We start from the raw sequence: 21,968 nt of genomic DNA, 5'->3' as shown, positions 1-21,968 counted from the left end.
AAGGTAATTATCAAATAGAATATTTTGCAACAGAGCATGTTTAAAGCAGAGAGTAGTCTATGTTTAAGACAAAGGTCAATAGAATTATGTAGCAGCAGAAAAGCAAGACTAAAGAAGGTCAATGTGATTAGATTTGCTCCAGAATATTGCTTGAAGAACCCCTTAGTTTCTTTCTGAGCCTGAACCTTTAAGCAGGACAGCACAAATTGACTGCCTCAGACTATTAACATGGCTGCAGAGAGTGGAAGACATAAACCTCCAATAACAGTGCCCCAGACAACTAGAGCAGGCTTGATGGATCAGTTGGTCTTTTCCTGCCTGTCCTTCTTGGATGTTCATATCTGCATGATCCAGGGGCAGTTCCAGGGACAAGTCTGCTCATTGGCTAGACCTGGTTCCCGAAACATGGAATTGGAATTTAAGCATAGCTGTTGCTCTGTGGACCTAATGGCTATATTCCTCCCACCTGCTGTAACTATCGTTGCTACTTTACGGGCCCCAGCTCAATTGTCTCGAGAGGTAGGATAATTATGAAAATGAATAAACACTTAACTACTTCGTTTTCAACCTGCCAAAGGATTCTTGAGACCCAACAGTCCACAGGCATCACGTGGGAATCCATCTATTCCTCAACAGTACCAAGAGCAACTCATGTTGGCATGATGGCCTGGGAAAGTTGATGCTGTCTCCTTACAAAGTGCTACTTCAAGTGCTGTTCCTGTTGGATTAGGTTAAAAAAAATCCAGACAATATATGGAGTTGTGGGTGGATGGGCCTAATGACCCAGGGATGGTGTGGGATTATGGACATTGTGCAACACTACAACCTGAACACAGAAAATTGGTGGCCTAAGCGTTGATATCTGTATCCAGTTATTTTCAATAACTGATCTTCCCTCCGTGACCACAGGAGAAAGAGTAACTGCCTTTCTTGATGTTAACGCAGCAAAGATGGCAGCTCCTGGTCCAGCACCCGACTTCAATGGGTTAACAAGAGACTGGCAGAAGGTTGCTGATTGGTGACTAATGTAATCCTCAGAAAGACAGAAAAGGTAAACTGACCAGTCTCCCTAGACAGGAAACTGAGCAGATGGGGTTGAGGCACTTGCATTAAAGTTTGTACTCCATCCCTCTCTCTGGTTTTAGTTCAGCGAAGGCCAGTGAAAGGTGAAATCAGGCATACGTTTAGCAGACTAAACAAAACTGCTTCCCACTCCCTACCCCATAACCTGCTACTTATTGCACTGCTGGAGTACCTGATGAGCAGAAGGTTTTCGATGCGCTGTTGTTTACAGAGGGTGAAGAGTGGGAGACCAGGAATAAACTCATCCAGAAGTAGCAAAAGCATGGTTTGAGGAGTTTAGTGGCGGATGAGCTGACTATCTAGTCCTGGTTGTCAAGCAAATGCAGACTACTTTGCTCAAGAGGAGTCATGTGATAGCATCATCTCGTGGGACCTTTGTGGGATTCTGAACCATCCATTCCAGGAAGACCCAGCATATGGAGAGATTCCTCATAAAGAGAAGACAAACTTACATTTCCAGAGCGCCTTTCAGAACCTCAGGATATCCTAAAGAATTTTGCAGCCAAATACCATCACCTCTGCTGTAACATAAGAAATGTGGCATTCATTTTCACAGAACAGAATCCAACATACAGCAACGTGATAATGTCAATATTATCTGTTTTGGTGGTGTTTTTGAGGAACAATTGTTGATCAGGGTAACACGGCGAACCTGTTTGTTATTCTGTCAAATAATGCATGGTGTATTTTATGTTGAACTGACAGCTACGTTGGATGAGCACTCAGTTTAATCTCTATTAAGAAGAAGCTCAAGATTTCCTTAATGCCAGACTGGATTATGTACTGAGTTCTCTGGAGTGGGACATTCACCGGTGAATCAGAAAGATTCAAGTGCAATCGAGTGAGTTATGGCGACGCCATTAGCAAGGGAAGGAAACTTTAGGCAGGGTTGATTGTGACCAAATGATGCCGGAAATTGGAGAAGGAGAACACCATAACAGGACAAATAGAATCAGGAGTCAGCCATCCGGCTCCTCAAGCCTTCTCTGATGACTGATGACTGATTTGATATGGCCTGAACTTCACTTCTTGCATCATAGAGCCCTGGGACTCAGGTGCAGTGGTAAGCTATTTACTCCTTCCAGCCAGCACCACAGTTCAATAACACTATCACTGGTCTGGTTGTGGGCTCAGCTTCACCCTCTTGCCTACCGCCTATAAAGTTCGTCACCTTTGCAGCTCAATGATCCAGCCTTCACCATATACAGGAGAGAGAAAATCCCAAACACACCCTTGAAACAGAAATTACTTCTCATCTCCCTTTTAAATCGGAGACATCATATTCTGAAACTGTGCCCACTATAATAAGTTAACAAAGCGTGAATCTGGATGAACACAGCAGGCCAAGCAGCATCTCAGGAGCACAAAAGCTGACGTTTCGGGCCTAGACCCTTTGCTGCTTGGAACAGCAACTCATATTCCGCTTGGGAACCCTGTAACCCAATGGTATCAAAATCTCCCCTTCCCCCACTGCACCACACAACCAGCCCAGCTCTTACCCTCCACCCACTGCATCCCAAAACCAGTCCACCCTGTCTCTGCCTCCCTAACCGGTTCTTCCTCTCACCCATCCCTTCCTCCCACCCCAAGCCGCACCCCCATCTACCTACTAACCTCATCCCACCTCCTTGACCTGTCCGTCTTCCCTGGACTGACCTATCCCCTCCCTACTTCCCCACCTATACTCTCTCCACCTATCTTCTTTTCTCTCCATCTTCGGTCCGCCTCCCCCTCTCTCCCTATTTATTCCAGAACCCTCACCCCATCCCCGTCTCTGATGAAGGGTCTAGGCCCGAAACATCAGCTTTTGTGTTTGCCCCAACCCGGACCCACTTCACACTTTATTATCTTGCATTCTCCAGCATCTGCAGTTCCCATTATCACTATAATAAGTTGTTTGTTTTCTACACCCAGTATCTAAACTGAATCCTTGCTTTCAATACATTTGATCTTTGCAAAAATGACTAAGAAGCAACTGGAGTAGAAAATTATCAGATCAGCCCTGATGTCATTGAATGGTAGAGCAGACTCAATGAGCTGAATAGCCTTCTTCTGCTCCTACATCCTATGGTCTTTCAGCTTGAAATATATTTAAAATAAGTTGTAGAACAATGGATGTACTAAAATCTGGAGTGTCTCCAATTTACCAGAACCTCCCAGGTGAACCTTTACCCTAATATGTAATACACGGCTGTTTGTGAAGTCATCATAGAGTTGTACAACGGTACAGTAAGTAAACAGACCTTTGGTCTGACTCATCCATGCAAACCAGCTATCCTGAACAAATCTAGTCCCATTTGCCAACATTTGGCCCATACGCCCCTAAACCATCCCTATTTATTTACCCATCCAGATACCTTTTAAATGTTGTAATTGTACCAGCCTCCATCACTTCCTCTGGCAGCTCATTCCATACACACACCTCCCTCTGTGCAAAAAAGTTGTTCCTAAGGTCCCTTTTAAAGCTTTCCCCTCTCATCTTAAACCTATGCCCTCCAGTCGCCATGCTGGGGAGAAGACCTTGTCTCTTCACCCTATCCTTGCTCCTCATGATTTTATAAACCTCTTTAAGGTCACCCCTCAACCTCAAATGCCCCAGGGAAAAATAGCCCCAGCCTATTCCACCCCTCGGTATAGCTCAAATCCTTCAACCCTGACAGCATCCTTGTAAATCTTTTCTTTCAAGTAGCCCTTTCAAGTTACACAACATCCTTCGTATAACTGGGAAATCAGAACTGTGTGCTGTATTCCAAAAGTATATAATTCTAAGAAAAAGGCCATTACTGAGTACACACTGCATTGTTGCGTGATATATTGTCTTTTTTCTACTTCCCTAATTAGTTGCATAGTTTTTCTAATTTTCAAACCTTATTGATTCAAGTACATTGCATTTAAGTTCCCACGAGAGGAGAAACTTCCTCTCTGCATCTACCATGCTAAGCGTCCTCAGAATTGTATACGATTCAATAACAACATCTGTGGATGGCTATATTACACAAACAGAAATGACGGTGTGCTCAACTGCCATCCACAGATAAATAACTTCTAATTTGTACACACCCATGGGTTAAGAATGACCATTTGGTCATTTAGCAAAATACTATGTTGCCTCTTGTAGGACTAGCTCCATGACAAGTGACTTCCTTAAAATGAGGAAGGGAATGAAGGGGTGTTAGCAGAATAAATGCTGTCTAGTAGACCTGAGCTGTGGAGCGGCCTGAAACAGTAACATTTCACCTCTTGTCTTTCCGAACCAACTCTGTAACCTCGCACACTCTCATCCTGATAAAATTCAGCAACTTTAAAAGAAGAAAAAAAGACAAATGATTTCATGTGATGGTGAATGAAGGTCCTGCTGTGAATATTCTTCTAAATCCCTCCCAGTTTCAATCAGCTTTATTTTGTTTATGTTTTCTTAATTTGGTCAGTTCCTAATGAGGCAAGTAATTAACTGTACTCAGGGGGTGAGAAGAATTTCAATGCTGGGTTAACAGCTGCTTGTGTAATCACATGGAATCATTTGGTTTGCCAAGGCAACAACACCCAGTCGGGGACAGATTGGTTGTGAGTGGACGAACATCTTTAGATCGCTGCCTTTCAAGCTCTTGCATTTCAGTTGCACCTGCTCGAGTTTCCCAGGTCACAGAAGGAGCTGTGACAGTAAAGGGAGCAGAGCTGAGAACAGCAGTCTGGTCTCCAGCTCCTGTGCACAGTACTCCTCCCTGACTTCCTATCCAGACTCCAGGAGATGGGATCAGCCTCCTCCTCTGCCTACGTACCAAAGGTTATCTACTTGGAGAAAGACAATGTTCCACACAAGGTATGGGCTCCTTTGCAGCATTTTCTGTCATTTTCTGCGCTCTTCCGAGGATGCTGATTAGGGTTGAGATACAATGCACAGTGAAGAATGTTTATGTAGATTTATATTGAGGTGCGATTTGTCCTTTTGTGAAATACCTAGTTATGGGATTCATAATGAGGTTCATCTTGAGGCAAGCTTGGCTTTGAATTGAGCTTAATCTTGAGGTGATATTCATATTGATGTGAGATTCACTTTGGTACAAAATTTTACTGAAAGGGATTTCATTTTGAGCCCCAAATCATATTGAGGCACATGATCGACATGATGTGAAGCTGCCGGTGATGGACTGGGGTGGACACAGTCAGAAGTCGCACAACACCAGGTTATAGTCCAACTGCTTTATTTGGAATCACACAAGCTTTTGAAGTGCAGCCTCTTCATCAGGTGCAGTGGGAGAGCAAGGTGCACAGTTACAGAGTTTATAGGCAGAGAGATTAAGGCCAGGGAGATTTAAAGATCATACAACTGATGTGACTGGAGTATCAGATGATAATTCTCTACAGGTGACCAAGTGTGTCAGATGGTGAGTAAAGTGTTTATAAAGTCAATGCCAATGCTGTGCTGCCATGACAATCAGGCAGAGCCATAGGAACATATAAAAAGTGATATCTCAGGTCAGACTCTGAATAGTAGGTGTGGTGTTTTGTTCAGAATCTGTCTCCGAGTTTTAACCTGGAATCAGGCTGGTTTTATTCCGAAAGCCTGGATTTATAAGTTGCCACACTGACTGACTGTGACTACAGATTGTGTGTTTTATCTGCAAATGAACAAACATCTTAGATAAAATGATTCACCCCATAGCTTTGTTTTTGGTGTGTGTGTGTGTGTGTGTGTGTGTGTGTGTGTGTGTGTGTGTGTGTGTGTGTGTGTGTGTGTGTGTGTGTGTGTGTGTGTGTGTGTGTGTGTACATGCAAGAAAGAGAGAGTCTTTGTGTATGTGAAAGAGAGAGTATAGGTGCATGAGAGAGTGAGTGTGTGTGTGTGGGTATAAGAGTATGTGTGTGAGAGTGTGTGTGTATGTGAAAGAGAGAGTCGAGGTGTATGAGAGAGTGTGTGCATGTGTGTGTGTGTGTGTAGGCATAAGAGTATGTATGTGTGTGAGAGAAAGTGTAATAAGTAATTCAAAACTGTACAAACTAGTTAAGGTAGAGAGATCATATTAATTTATCAAGATGATGGTGACAGCCTCAGCTGTGACCTTGTGTTCATGTCACACTACATGTGACTCCACCATACTGTTCTGTATCTGTAAAATCTTCCTTACTGTACTGTTTTGACACCATCACCTTGATAAATTGGTATGGTCTTGCTACCTTAATTAGTTTGTACTTATTACTCTCGCACACACACATTCTCACACAAACTTCCTCCCTCTCTGTCTCTCTATCTCTCACTCTCTCTCACACACACACACACACACACACACACACACACACACACACACACACACACAGACACAAACACACAAACATCAAGCAGATACATTCGATTTTGTTCAAAAAACACAGTTTGTAGTCATAGTCAGTCAGTGTAGCATCCAGCTTTTGGAAAAAAACCACGCTGATTCCAGGTTAAAATTCTGAGGCAGATCTCACACCTACAATTCAGAGTCTGATCTGAGATGTCGCCTTTTATATATTCCTATGGCTCTGCCTGACTGCCATGACAGCACAGCACTGACGTTGACTTTATAAACACTTTACACACTGTCTAACACTCTTGGTCACCTGCAGAGACCTATCATCTGATACTCCACACACACCAGTTATATGATCTTTGATCTCCCTGCCCTTGATCTGTCTGCCTATCAAGCTGACGAAGGGCCGCGCTCTGAGAGCTTGTTGATTCCAAATAAGCTTGTTGGACTATAACCTGGTGTCGTGTGATGCATTTTGCATTGGTATGTGAAAAACTGTTCCGTCATTTGCTCGTTGGAACCATGTAACATTATCAGACAAATTAGAACTTTGTGTGACCACAACAATGCACAAATATGTGAAAACAACATTAAAGACCATGGGGGAAACTAAACTATCAACTTTAAGTATAAGGAAGTCACATTAAGTGGACGATTGAATGACAAGATTTTTCTCTGTACGTCCTGCACAATGTGGGACCTCTAGTTTAAGGAGCGTCTGGGTCACTGTATTGTCCGTAGACAGGTAAACTAGAGCCCCAGGTCAGTTGTCTCAGGACATGAATTCAAATCCCACATGGCAAGTGGAGAAATAAAAATTCAGCTTTTTTTGGAAAATGAGATTAAAGAACTGGCCAATAATTACAGCCACAGTCAATTGTTGTAATACCCACTGACCCTCGTTAGGGAAGGAAATGTGCCATCCTTACCCAGCATGTGACTCTAGACCCTATAGTATAACTTCCCTCCAGACAATTGAGGATGAGCAACAAATGGTAGCCTAGCCAGCAATTTCCATATCCCATAAATGAGTTAAAAATGTAAGCTGATTGCATGTTTCGGGTGATGCCCCACAAATAGAGAGCTACTGAGCAGAGTGAATGGGTTACCATATAGTGTGGTTAGAAGATGCAGCTAATGCAAGAATCTGTGTAGATATCATGAGGTGCTTCTTCGGTGTTTGAACATTAAGAACTAGCCTAAATGGATGAATGTGTATTAACCATTTACGTTATGCACAGAAGCATTGTTCAGTACATTACCAGAATTTTCTTCACTCAGGTCCCAGTTCCATTTGATCTGACATTATCCAACACCCTCAATGATACAGCACAGCTAATAGCACACAACTATTAACTCCATATTCTACAGAATTCTCATGGAGTAAAGCCCTCACAAACTCACTTCCACTGTGGCACCTGTCCAGGGTCCTGTGGTCTAGAGCTAACTCATCTGACAGAGGACACAATGAGCTTGAACGTGCTGTTAGCACAGGGTATTTGATAACCAGGAGGAGTTTCTACACCCAGTAAATCTCTCTTTTCTGGTGTTGGGCCAAAGCGCGTCATAAAATCGGGGAAAGTATTGCGTGAGTGAAGGGGGAAATAGCTGGAGGTTGTGGTCCACATTGGAATCATGGCATAAGAGGGTGTTAAGATCTTTCTGATGAAAATGCTGTAAATATAAGGTTGAAAATTAGTCATCTCGAATTGCTCCTAGTGTTATGTGCTCACCATTATCTGCATAATAAGACAAATCAAGTTAATTCAAGTTTGGGGTAAGGAAGGATGGGGGAGGATTTCAGGTTTTTGGGGCATTAGGTCAGATTTTGGGGCAGAAGGAACCCCTGAAAGGTGTGTGTGATTTTCACATGAACAGGATTGTGTCAGTTGTCTCTTCAAGCAGAGATTCCTTCTGTGGGGTACCTGCGGCAGATGGGCTATTATGTTTCAAGAAGGGGACACACCGCTGCTATTTTTGAGGGCAATTAGGAATGGGTAACAAATATTGCATTTCTCAGAAACTTCCATATCCAGTGAAAGAATAAAAGTCATCCTGTGGAAGGTTTAAAAAAATTGGCAGGAAAACCAAGATGAAGCATCAGAGAACAACATTTGAATAAGGAGCAATCCAGACAATGAGGAGGTTAGAAGTAGACTTCAGAAGAATATAATCTGATAAAATGAAAAGATAGAGAAGAAACATCATGTAGAAAACTGGTAATATTTTTGGAAAGCAGAACAGAGAGGCAGTGTAAACTAAAAGGTAAAGCTTTGAAGGAGGTGAAGGAATAAAAAGATCTTGGGACTCACAAGCGGAAATCTTTGATTAGTTATAAAGCATATAACATGGGAATACTATGCACAATAAGGCAAATTACTTTAAATCTTTATGAAAGACCATTAGGGCTCAGCTGGGGTGTTGTGATCAATTCTGAACACCCACAGTTCAGGAAACATGTTAAGGCCTTGGAGAGAGTTCGAAGGAGATTTATAAGAATGGTACAAAGGATAAGTGTCTTAGGTTCACTTGCCAACTAATTAATGCTATATCCTGTAGTGTGAATTATTATGTTTGTTTGAAATCTGACATTTTCACTTGTCCTGATGAGTCCAAGACAAAAAGCTTTGGCAACATGGTTCTCTTTTCAGCAAGCTTCAGGACATTAGTTGCTGGGAGAGACTAGAGAGGCTGAGATTGCTCTCCTTGGTGTAAAGGCACAGAAAGGAAAATTTCATTGATGTTTTCAAAATGGTGAAGCATTCTTACAGAGGAAGTGGGACAATTTATTAGTCATTGGAAGGTCAGGAGAGCAGAGATTAAGATAATTGATAAAGGGTCCAAAATGTGGGGACAATGGGAAATCAGTAACAAATAGTTACATCTTGACTGTACACAAAGCGGCCGGAGCAGACTCTATAGCAGATTTTGTTTTCCAGAATTCCTTAGCTTCTGAAATACTACCCATAGTTTGGAGGATAGCATATATAACCCCGTTCTTCAGGAAAAATAGAAAGAGAATAACAAGGGGGTAATAGGCTAGTTAATAGGAAAATGCTAGAATCTATTATAAGACACGTGTGACAGAATACTTGCAGAAACATAATGATTTGGAGGGGTCAACAAGATTTAAGAAAGGGAAATGATTATTTTTGACAAATCCATAAGGGTTTTGGAGGTTGTAATCAGCAGGGTTGATATGGGGAATCACTGTATTTAGATTTATCAAAAGCAAGATGCTACACAAGAAGTTATTATACATAATTAGGCCTAATAGCATTAGGGCTAATACATTATTGTGGATTGAAGACTGGTTAATGGATGGAAAACAATATGAATAAATAGGTCATTTTGGGGGATTGGCAGGCTGTAGCTAGGTTAAATTAATGTGATTTATGTTCTGTGAAATGAGAGGTGATCTTTCAATGACTTATGAAATTCTTAAGGGCTTTGACTGAATAGATGTCTGGAGAATCTGTCTTCTGACTGAACATTTGAGAATTTGATGCTTCATGTTTGAATAAGCGGTCAGATATCTAGAACTGAGAAGAAATGTCTTCACTCAAAGATTTGTGGGTCTTTGGAATTCTCCCCTGTGGAGCGTTTTAGATACTGTTTCTTCGAGTGCATGTATGAGATATTAATAGATACTTGGCTATTCATGGAATTCAGAGGTATGGGAATCTTATGGGAAAGTGGACTTGAGCTAGAAGGTAAGCCATGGATATGAAGGAAGAATGGCCTTCATTTTCCCCATTTTCATGTCCTTGTCTTATAAGTTCCATTGGCTAACCTGCTAGCATAAAGCAGAATAAGTAAATGTGTTGCCATGATATTAGGCCTCATACTTCGCTCCTCTATTATCTTAAAGCTGCTGTCTTTTGCTGCAGTACAGTTTGACTGGTGTGAACAGCATTCTGATACCTCACTCAAATGACTGCTTTGCCATTAGGTCCAAATGAGATTAGGATGACCCTAGCATCCATAGGTGGGAACCTTGTTGTCTAAAGGACAGTGGTTTCAAGGAACCTCAAGACAAAGAAAGATAGATTTTTAGAGATAACAAGGTATAGAGCTGGATGAACACAACAGGCCAAGCAGCATCAGAGGAGCAAGAAAGCTGACGTTTTGGGCCTCAATAATAGATTTTGTTTTCCAGAATTCCTTAGTTTCTAGAATACTACCCATAGTTTGGAGGCTAGCATATATAACCTCATTCTTCAAGGAAGATGGAAAGAGAATAACAAGGGGCCATATTTTTCTGAAGAAGAGTCTAGGCCTGAAATGTCACCTTTCTGCTCCTAGGATGCTGCTTGGCCTGCTGTGTTCATCCAGCTCTGCACCTTCTTATCTCAGATTCTCTAGCATCTGCAGTTCCTACTGTCTCCAAAGATAGATTTTTGTTAGGTACAGATGTCCAGGATCGCAGAACCAGGATACATAAATGTTGGTGGGAGGAGTTGGAGTACTATAATTAGAAGGTGGAGCAGGTTTGAGGGGCAGAATGGTATCCTCTTGTCCCATTTTCTTTCATATCCTTATTTTCTTATACATTCCACATATACATTAAGAGCTGAACAAGCTATTCCTTTTCCTAGTGAATTGTAGCATCCAATCTACCTTCATTCTAAAGTTACCTTGCCCAGCAGAGAACTGTGGATATTCTGTATGAATTAGCATCACAAATGACATGAGAGTTTACTAGAGGAGGGATTGAAAGGCGTTTCACACATTGTGCTAAGTTGTTATTTATTCCATGCTGTTAACTGAACTGTATTAATCGGTCTTGCTTGCAGATAATGTTCAGCAGACATTGCAGACCCAGTGACATTAAAGAGCTGTTATGTACAACTGTTGGCCTTCCCAGGTGAGTAAGAAATCAACTATTTCACTTAGTCGCATGAGGGCCGCTGGGGCCCTCATGTTCTGTCAGTGGTGATATCTTTGTCATAACTCTTAAATCATCTGAATGAAATCTATTTGTGATGAAGAACTTACCTGTTCTATTTTACACCATCACTTAAAGAAAAGATGGTGAAAATTGTATATTCAGTCTGAGATAGGCAACAATTTAAACTTGTGCTAATTCATTCACTGTAGATATAGGCTGCAGCGATAATTCTGAGGAAGAAATAGATGTGTAATTTGTGTAGCATCTTTCATGTTGTCTGAATGTTACAAGATGCTTTACAACCAGTAGGTATGCCTGAAGCCACTGTAGCATTGTAAGAAATGTGGAGCTGTCTGTGTTGGTTCATCCTGCATTCCTATCCCACAGTGTTTTGCCTATATGAAAATATCGAGAGATGAGTCCTAGCAATTTCTTCTCTCTTGGCAACGAGGGCTTTTTAAAGAGTTGATTATTTCATGAGATAAGCATTTATTACCCTTCAGTAATGCCTCTGCCTGGCCTCTAGAGTCATGGAGTCCTACAGCATGGAAAGAGGCGCTTTGCTCCATTTACAAATATATCAAATATAGCAGTTGGACCATTTAGGTTATCAAAACACCTATATATTTCTGAACACATTCAGACTATTTCAGAGCCAACCACCTTGTTATGGATCTGGAGTCACATGTAGGCTTGATCAAATAGGGCATTAGTGATTTGGGTGTGTATTTACAAAAGAAAATGCATGACAATTTCATGGTCACAATTACTAAGATTAACTTTCAATTCCAGTTTTCATTTATTACTCCATCCGCGTGGGATTTGAACCCACATCTGCAGAGGTTTTAACCTGAGCCCCAACTGGATCACTAATATAATGACATTACCACCACTCCATCATCTCCCCTTATTTCCTGCTGGCTGTCCTGACTAGAAAATCAAGTATAGCAAATGTATATGTGACCTATCAATGAAGAACCTGTCTCTTTCTCTATTCTGTTTGTTATTAGGAACACACTGATCATGCTCATGGACCAAAACAATGCTATTATATCCATAGACCCAACTATGCCAACTAACTCAGCAAGGTAAGATTGTCTGAACTTTTATATGAAGGTTTAGACCAAAGCAATGCTAGTGTAACATCTACACAGTAAAACCAATGGAGGACAACTAATATCATGACGAGACAATGTTATAACTATGTCTTATGGTCTAACTTGGATAGCAGTTTCTCCAGTTCATCAACTTTGTTTTGAGATAAAGTCAATCAGAAACCTCTCTAGGATATATGTATAGACAAGGGATTACCATTTTGGATTTTGTGCATTGCATGTTCCTCTTGTTAGGGTGTGACACCCCCTCTAATGGACAGATTTTAAATACACGAAGATGTTAAAAAGTACATTGAATATGTTCAAGGATATGTTGTCAAAAGAGCTGTAATTACATCAGAATTTGGAAATACATACTTTGAGCAATTCATAGATATACTCTGGTGGCCTATGAACCCAGAACCCCAGGATATTAGCCGGGATATCAGAGGTTCACTATCCCACTGTGGAAGATGGTTAAATTTGAATTCCATAAAATTCTTGAATAAAAAGTAGCTGAATGGAAACCATGTAACCACTGTCAAATGTTATTAAAAACCGATCTGGTTTACTGATATCGCTGCCTTCCTCACTTGGTCTGACCTATATGTGACTCTTGGCCTCCAACAACATGGTGATTCTTAGCTGCCTCTGTGCAATAAGTACAGGCCTAGCCAGCAATGACTACACATGAATTATACACGAGTCTTTCAGTCACCTTTGTGCAATGGAACAAGTATCTCTGAAACATAGTGAAATGTGAGGCTGGATGAACACAGCAGGCCAAGCAGCTTCTCAGGAGAACAAAGCTGACGTTTCGGGCCTAGACCCTTCATCAGATGAAGGGTCTAGGCCCGAAACGTCAGCTTTTGTGCTCCTGAGATGCTGCTTGGCCCTCTGTGTTCATCCAGCCTCACATTTTATTATCTTGGAATTCTCCAGCATCTGCAGTTCCCATTATCTCTATCTCTGAAACATGTTTACTTAATCTCTGTTTCTTTTATGTTTCCAGTTCTCCTTACAAAGTGGTCCCTCTCAGTGATAGACAGCTCACAGGTATTGACTCTTTACACATCTGTTGATGTACCTACAGAAATATTAAACGAATACCTGCTAGAAATTAGTGCCAAATGCAGTACATGGTTTTTATATGGTGGGGTTTATGAGGGGCCATGGATTCTATGCAACGCAGCCCCAGCAAAATGTTTATGGGAGCTTGGCCATAATACCGAAAGCTGCTCCTCAATAAATTAATGGTGGAAGCAGTGTGAATGACTTTAAGAAACAACCTCTGCCCCATCTCAGTGGAAAGTCCCACTGAGCTGCCAGCATTGTTGCCCCAGCAGTACCAGTCATAAATGGTGCGACGACAGATAATTGGGTTCCTTTGTGTGTGGGTCTGAGATCCAGGGCCAGCGGTCTTAGAAAGGAAGCCTGAGTGAGGGGTGGTGGGGCTGAGGCCAGCATTAAAGAGGGAGGGGTGGAATGACCTTTGACAGACTGCCTCTGAGTGGATTGAAGGGGCTTGTTAAGGAGCCAACCTGCGCCCACCTTCCTCCTATCCCCACCATCCCCTACATTTCCCCACCTAGCTAACACCAACCCACACAGCTATAGCAGCCAATCCTTTTGTTGGAGTCACCCTAACCCCCAATTCTACTGGCAAAATATTGTTGGGGAGACGGTATAGGATGAGGCCATTAAGTGCTCTGTATTGGGCATCGACAGGCCCAAGTGTGAACAACAAGTGTAAATAGGACACAAAACACCCACTTAATATAATTTGTGACGATTTGACATTATGTTGGTAGGACATGGAAAGTCTACCTATTTCATTCTGTGTGTCCCCATCCACATGTTGAACTCTGCTGTTGGATGAACATCATCTCCAGCTTCGTAGTGCCAGAGATGAGCGTATTTCTCCTGTGGTGAAACATTGAGTTGAAAATTTACATTTATAAAAATGAAACAATCTTACTGAAATTTCTAAAATTCTTAGAGCTCGAAGTTAGACTCTGACAAGTCATGAGCCTGGCAAAAGAGTCTAGAACAACAGATCATAGCCCAAGAATATTATTTGGCATTGATATAAGGAGACTTTTTTATTGAGAAGGTTACGAATATGCAGAATTCTCCTGCTCAAAGGTTTGTGGTTGTCCAGTCATTGAGTATATTCAAGTCTTTGGTGGATTGTGCCACATATACAAATGTTCATGCCTTCCAGGTGGATGAGGGTAAAGCAGTTGATGTGGTGTATATGGATTTCAGTAAAGCGTTTGATAAGGTTCCCCACAGTAGTCTATTGCATAAAACACGTACGCATGGGATTGAGGGTGATTTTGCGGTTTGAACCAAAAATTAGCTAGCTGTAAGAAGACAGAGGGTGGTGGTTGGTGGGAAATGTTCACCCTGGAGTTCAGTTACTAGTGGTGTACTGCAAGGATCTGTTTTGGGGACTCTGCTGTTTGTCATTTTTATAAATGACCTGGATGAGCACGTAGAAGGATGGGTTAGTAAATTTTCAGATGACACTAAAGTTGGTCAAGTTGTGGATAGTGTGGAAGGATGTTGCAGGTTACAGAGGGACATAGATAAGCTGCAGAGCTGGGCTGAGAGGTGGCAAATGGAGTTTAATGTGGAAAAGTGTGAGGTGATTCACTTTGGAAGGAGTAACAGGAATACAGAGTACTGGGCTAATGGTAAGATTCTTGGTAGTGTGGATGGGCAGAGGGATCTTGGCGTCCATGTACATAGATCCCTGAAAGCTGCCACCCAGGTTGATAGGATTGTTAAGAAGGCATTCGGTGTGTTAAGTTTTATTAGTAGAGGGTATTGAGTTTTGGAGCCATGAGGTCATGTTGCAGCTTTGCATACAGTTCTGGTCGCCACATTATAGGAAGGATGTGGAAGCATTGGAAAGGGTGCAGAGGAAATTTAGCAGGATGTTGCCTGGTATGGAGGGAAGGTCTTATGAGGAAGGGCTGAGGGACTTGAGGCTGTTTTTGTTAGAGAGAAGAAGGTTAAGAGGTGACCTAATATAGACATACAAGCTGATCAGAGGATTAGATAGAGTGGACAGTGAGAGTCTTTTTCCTCAGATGGTGATGGCTATCGTGAGGGAACATATCTTTAAATTGAGGGGTGATAGATATAGGACAGACGTCAGAGGTAGATTCTTTACTCAGAGTAGTAAGGGCGTGGAATGCCCTGCCTGCAACAGTAGTAGACTCACCAACTTTAAGGGCATTTAAATGGTCATTGGATAAACGTATGGATAATAATGGAATAGAGTAGGTTAGATGGGCATCAGATTGGTTTCACAGGTCGGCGTAACATCGAGAGCCGAAGGTCCTGTACTGTGCTGTAACGTTCTATGTTCTATGTTCTATGTTCTAAGCTCCATGACCAACACTCAGCTGCAGCAGTGTGTACCATCTACAAGATACATTGCAGAAATTTAGCAAGTCTTCTTTGATAGCACCTTCCAAACTTACAACTACTACCATCTAGACGGACAAGGGCATCATGTTAATGGGAACATCCCCAGCTGCAAGTTTCCCTCTGAGCCAGTCACCATTCTGACTTGGAAACATAACACCGTTTCTTCAGTGTCACTGTGTCAAAATCTTGGAGTTAGCTGCCCAAAAGCATTTTGAGTCAAACAGGAAGTTCACTACTACCTTCTCAAGGATGATTAGGGATAGCCCATAAATGCTGGTCCAGCCAGTAATGCTCACATCCCCTGAATGAATAATAAAGAATATATTTTTGAACACCAAGGGATAGTGGATAAACTGAGAAATGTTAAACAAAAGCGTCCAACATTCTAATGTCTGTCATCAATCGCCTTCTCTGTACATCTAGAAGAAGAAGACTTGATGCAAAATGTTCTGACACAAGTTGCCGACCAGTTTTCAAGGTAACCAGTCATTATTCTTTCCTTGAATTTTCAACAATTTGCTTTCCTCTTGTGCTGAAGGTATTGCCTGTTCTGGGATGCAGATCCAGTGGAACTGATAGCCCCATGATTGCATCAGCCAGGACAGTGAATGTTAGAAGCCTAATCCAACATGAAGGACTTCACAGTATCCAAACTTTTCAGACTTATACACTTTGGTTGGGGCCGAGGATAGCAGTTCAGAATTGAGGATTTTCCTCGAAGGTCGATTACTCATTGTATTTATCCTTCTCTTTACCCTTCTGGACTGTTAAGCATTCTGCACCTAAAAAACTGAAGGCAGCCAAGGCATTACCAAGAACAAGAAAGATGACAGTCTCCAATTCCCTTCATGAGAGGCTGAACACTCCTTTCCATTTAGTGTCTATATTTAATTAACACAAGACAGTAGAGGAACCTATAACCTACAGCTTTATTGTACGATGGTGTTTGAACAACTGAGGAGGACAAGTCAAAATGCAAAGGTAACCAGATGCAGTGAATTTTCTGTAACTGTTGATAGTTTGCTTTTCTTACAGAATTTTCAAAGTCAATGACCTGAAAACTGAAATCTCAAGCAGGTTGGCAGCATTGGAAAAGAGGGTTGAATGTAAGTTGACATTTTGAACCTTTCAAAAGCCCACTGCAGATAGTATTGGTGTTAATAGCGATGGATGTCATGGCAATAGAATGGATAGATTTCCTCCTACCTTCCAGTTTTTTATTTCTGCGTGAAGCTCTGATCCTTGGAGTGACTGTGTGACCTCATGGCTCAGAGGGAAGGTTGGTTTCTTCCCTAGGCCAATGAATCACACGGATATTAGCAGCTGCAATATTCATGGTCAACATGAATGGAGGTGCAGATTATCCATTTTCTGAGCATTAAAGTTATTTGGAGTCAAAGAGCTTATTTCAAAATTGACATTAAACTTCAGACATGAACAGTGGCACAAATCAGATCAAGAAGCCACTCAACGGTAACCAAGTATTTTTAACCAGGATTCAATTGAAGTAGCAATTTGGAATTAACTGTTGAATTTCTAGACTGTTGGTCTGACACTTGCAATTATTATGGTAGGGAATTTGCAGTCCTAAAGAATTTGAGATTAACAAGCCTCACAGATAACCTCCCAGGTTTTAATTGTGATCAGAAATAATGGGAACTGCAGATGCTGGAGAATCCGAGATAACAAAGTGGAAGCTGGATGAGCACAACAAACCAAGCAGCATCTCAGGAGCACAAATTCCCTGGCCCCCAACACCTCATATTCACCATGGACGTCCAGTCCCTATACACCTGTATCCCACATGCAGATGGCCTCAAGGCCCTCCGCTTCTTTCTGTCCCGCAGGCCCGACCAATCCCCCTCCATGGACACCCTCATCCACCTAGCCGAACTCGTCCTCACCCTCAATAACTTCTCTTTCGATTCCTCCCACTTCCTACAGACAAAGCGGGTGGCCATGGGTACACGCATGGGCCCCAGCTATGCCTGCCTCTTTGTAGGTTACGTGGAACAGTCCCTCTTCCGCACCTACACAGGCCCCAAACCCCACCTCTTCCTCCGGTACATTGATGACGGTATTGGCGCCGCCTCTTGCTCCCAAGAGGAGCTCAAACAGTTCATCCACTTCACCAACACCTTCCACCCCAACCTCAAGTTCACCTGGGCCATCTCCAACACATCCTTCACCTTCCTGGACCTCTCAGTCTCCATCTCAGGCAAGCAGCTAGAAACTGATGTCCATTTCAAGCCCACCGACTCCCACAGCTACCTAGAATACATCTCCTCCCACCCACCCTCTTGCAAAAATTCCATCCCCTATTCCCAATTCCTCCGCCTTCACTGCATCTGCTCCCAGGATGAGGCATTCCATTCCCGCACATCCCAGATCTTCAAGGACAGCAACATCCCCCCCACAGTGGTCAAGAGCGCCCTTGACCATGTCTCCCACATTTCCCTCAACACATCCCTCACACCCCACCCCCGCAATAACCGCCCTAAGAGAATCCCCCTTGTCCTTACATACCACCCCACCAACCTCCGGATACAACGCATCATTCTCTGATACTCCGCCATCTACAATCCGACCCCACCACCCAAGACATTTTTCCATCCCCACCCTTGTCTGCCTTCCGGGGAGACCACTCTGTCTGTGACTCCCTTGACCGTTCCACACTCCCCTCCAACCCCACCACACCTGGCACCTTCCCCTGCAACCGCAGGAAATGCTACACCTGCCCACACACCTCCTCCCTCACCCCCATTCCAGGCCCCAAGATGACTTTCCGTATCAAGCAGATGTTCACCTGCACATCTGCCAATGTGATATACTGTATCCACTGTACCCGTTGTGGCTTCCTCTACATTGGGGAAACCAAGCGGAGGTTTGGGGACCGCTTTGCAGAACAACTACACTCAGTTCGCAATAAACAACTGCACCTCCCAGTCTCGAACCATTTTAATTCACCCTCCCATTCCTTAGACGACATGTCCATCATGGGCCTCCTGCACTGCCACAATGATGCCCCCCGAAGGTTGCAGCAACAGCAACTCATATTCCGCTTGGGAACCCTGCAGCCCAATGGTATCAATGTGGACTTCACAAGATTCAAAATCTCCCCTTCCCCCACTGCATCCCAAAACCAGCCCAGCTCGTCCCCACCTCCCTAACCTGTCCTTCCTCTCACCTATCCCCTCCTCCCACCTGAGGCCGCATCTCCGTTTCCCACCTACCAACCTCATCCCGCCTCCTTGACCTGTCCGTCCTCCCTGGACCGAACTATCCCCTCCCTACCTATACACTCCTCTCCACCTGTCTTCTCCTCTATCCATCTTCAGTGTGCCTCTCCCTCTCTCCCTATTTATTCCAGAACCCTCTCCCCATCCCCTTCTCTGATGAAGGGTCTAGGCCTGAAACGCCAGCTTTTGTGCTCCTGAGATGCTGCTTGGCCTGCTGTGTTCATCCAGCTTCACACTTTGTTATCTCTAAGGTTTCAAACTGCTTGTGGTGCACATATTATTTGTTGTTTGCAATAAGTATGAGTATTTATCAATGGAAAATCACATGGAAGCAGCAGAATTAGCAACATCAATCATGCCAGCAGTCTCAAGATTTCAGGATTAATGAATCCTGTTTAGGTTGCCCTGAACGTTTAGTTGTCTACTGCGTTTTGCTGACCAGTGCAGCCTAGAAAGATCTCAGCCTTCAGTCTCCAGTCTGTGCAGAGTTAAATGCTTTAAGCAAGGGTAATAACCATGCAGCAGTTGTCTCTGTACTTCTTGTCTCAGGGATCAACTCAGACAGGGCCCCAACACAATGGGTGCTCCTGGAACCTGCTTACACCTGAGTATTAAGATGGAACATGATTGTGGACATAGTCAAACTGTCAATACTCTCTGTCTGAAGTCACATGAAGAATGCCTTTTTGGATAGGGTATGTGAAGAAAGCCAATATTTGTGGATTGCTAATAGGGTGAAGAGAGAAGAGATGGAATGTACATTGAAATAACATTAACTGTTACTTCATAGAATTCCTACAGTGTGGGAACAGGCCCTTCGGCCCAAAAAGTCCACACCAACCCTCAGAACATTCCACTGAAACCTATCCGCCTATAATCCATCTAATCTTCGCATCCCTGAACACTTACAGGCAATTTAGCAGGGCCAATCTACCTAATCTGCACATCTTTGGGCTGTGGGAGGAAACCGGAACACCCTGAGGAAACCCACGCAGACACGGGGAGAATGTGCAAACTCCACACAGGCAGTCGCCAGAGGGTGGAATCGAACCCGGGTTCCTGGCTCTGTGAGGCTGCAGTGCTAACCACTGAGCCACCGTGCGTTACCTCTCCTGAAAAATTAAGCAAGTTTAAAATGATGCTGTGGCCTATTTTTTATTACGTAAAGAAAACTCTCATTTCTTTGAATTTTGAGGTTCTAAAGATAACTCTAGAATTTAATAGAAATAACCTATTTACTCTACTGTCCAGAATCACGACAAATACATTCAAATTAGAACAAAATAATTCAGCAATCATGTATTATCTGCAAATTTGCTTTTCAATTTCTTGGACATCTTTCTCCATAAGGGTTTTGAGGTCTTGAGATCAGGCACGTGGTGGGATGGTGCCTTTATTAGTGCAAAATTGCCCTCATTTTCAAACCCTTGAGTACAAATGAGAAATAAGATTCAATAACAAGAAAAAAAAGAAAATGATTGGGATGTGAGGCTGAGAAACAATAGTTTTATGACCTACTACTGGGTTATCCCAATAAGTCTCACAGACAGAGAAATCATGCATAAAGTCATAGGCCCATCAGATTCTAATTTCCTCCTGATCCATTGGTCACATTGACTGTACTTGGAGGTTTTGGGCCAAACATCTTCATGAGAAAATATTGACACATTTAGGTCAACCAATATTACAGTCCTTTTAGGCAATAGAGACAGGAAGGGAGAAATTTAGCACCAAAACTCAACCCAGGGCTGTCAATAGACTCCAACAGAAATTGACATCTCAAGATAGAAAAAAAAAGACATAAAATTCAGATCTTGCCTTTAACGGTGGTAACAACATGAGTTCTAAATTGATTTTTTTATCTACACCATTTAATTTGTGTCTGTTATTTTCCATTTGTTTCCAGTGGAAGGTTTAAAGGTGGTGGAAATAGAGAAATGTAAGAATGATCTGAAGATACTTAAGGATGAATTGTCATTGAGCAGCAGGTGAGAGCCCTAAGCAGTCAATAAATATTGTTTTGCACCTAATGAGAGGAAAATATTATGATAAAACAAGCAGTGGCAGTGCCACCAGCTAATGTCAGGGATGGACTGGAAATTAAATCATTTTAGTGAAACCATGCGGCAATATTTGAATCTCACATCGGCACCAGTAAGAACAGTCAGGGACTGGGTTGAAGAGTTCATTAGGAAAATGCTACTCTCTCTTTCAACAGTGCAGCATTCCATCAGTACACCATTGCAGTGCCATTCTCGATTATCTGCACAAGTCTTAAATGAGATTTGACTACCTCTCTGATTTGGGTGCGAATATAAATACTGAGCCACAGCCAATACCTGGATCAGAGACCACCTGAGCGTCCCTAACGTTTACATTTCTTGCTTTCTGCCAGATCAAACACATCTTGCAAACACACAATCGTGGAGGAGCCTATAAAACTGACTCTGCAACGTGATGTTCCAAAATATCCAAAGGTAACTATTCAATGAAAGTATATCTTGTCAGGGTTATAGGATAAAAGAGTGAATACATTGATAACTATAATTACCAACCTTAGCTGGTTGGAAGCAGACGCAGTAGTAGAGAATATCGAGTGAAGTGAGAGAAACCCACACAGTGCCTTAGGAGAGGAAAGGAGATTGATTAAAGTCAAGGCTGGGGAACAGGGGCTTAGTTGATTTGTTTTCTGTGAATGTTAGCAGAGTACGCATGAATGCTCTGTAGAGATGCAAGATGTTTTGTTTCCACCAGCCTGCTGTCTGACCAATTGAAACCTAGCTGCAAGTTTAAACTATGCAGAAATCCCAATATCTAAGTCCAAAGAATATAGGCACAGGCTAGCATTAGTTGAAGATTCCAGATTTGCCAATCTGCTGGAGTTTGACTGGTAAAATTATGTAAATGCTGAGAATGGAGCAGTTATAAACACCCTCCAATCG

At 42.6% G+C, this 21,968-nt stretch overlaps 1 protein-coding gene across 1 annotated transcript in view; it reads left to right on the top strand.

Moving 5' to 3' along the window:
• Positions 1–4,734: 4,734 nt before the first annotated feature.
• pde9ab (phosphodiesterase 9ab) overlaps positions 4,735–21,968 on the top strand; it is a 56,631-nt gene continuing 39,397 nt past the window's right edge. Inside the window, exons 1-8 of the mRNA XM_048562190.2 lie at positions 4,735–4,903; positions 11,158–11,228; positions 12,263–12,340; positions 13,359–13,402; positions 16,211–16,265; positions 16,823–16,893; positions 20,933–21,014; positions 21,422–21,503. Of these exons, the coding sequence (XP_048418147.1) occupies positions 4,832–4,903; positions 11,158–11,228; positions 12,263–12,340; positions 13,359–13,402; positions 16,211–16,265; positions 16,823–16,893; positions 20,933–21,014; positions 21,422–21,503 (555 nt within the window). The 5' untranslated portion in view covers positions 4,735–4,831. The remainder of the gene's footprint in view (positions 4,904–11,157; positions 11,229–12,262; positions 12,341–13,358; positions 13,403–16,210; positions 16,266–16,822; positions 16,894–20,932; positions 21,015–21,421; positions 21,504–21,968) is intronic.

This window comes from Stegostoma tigrinum, chromosome 32, assembly GCF_030684315.1.
Source record: "Stegostoma tigrinum isolate sSteTig4 chromosome 32, sSteTig4.hap1, whole genome shotgun sequence".
Lineage (NCBI taxonomy): Eukaryota > Metazoa > Chordata > Chondrichthyes > Orectolobiformes > Stegostomatidae > Stegostoma > Stegostoma tigrinum.
The sequence above is the reverse complement of the archived record's forward strand: the minus strand, read 5'-3'. Positions and strand labels throughout refer to the sequence as shown.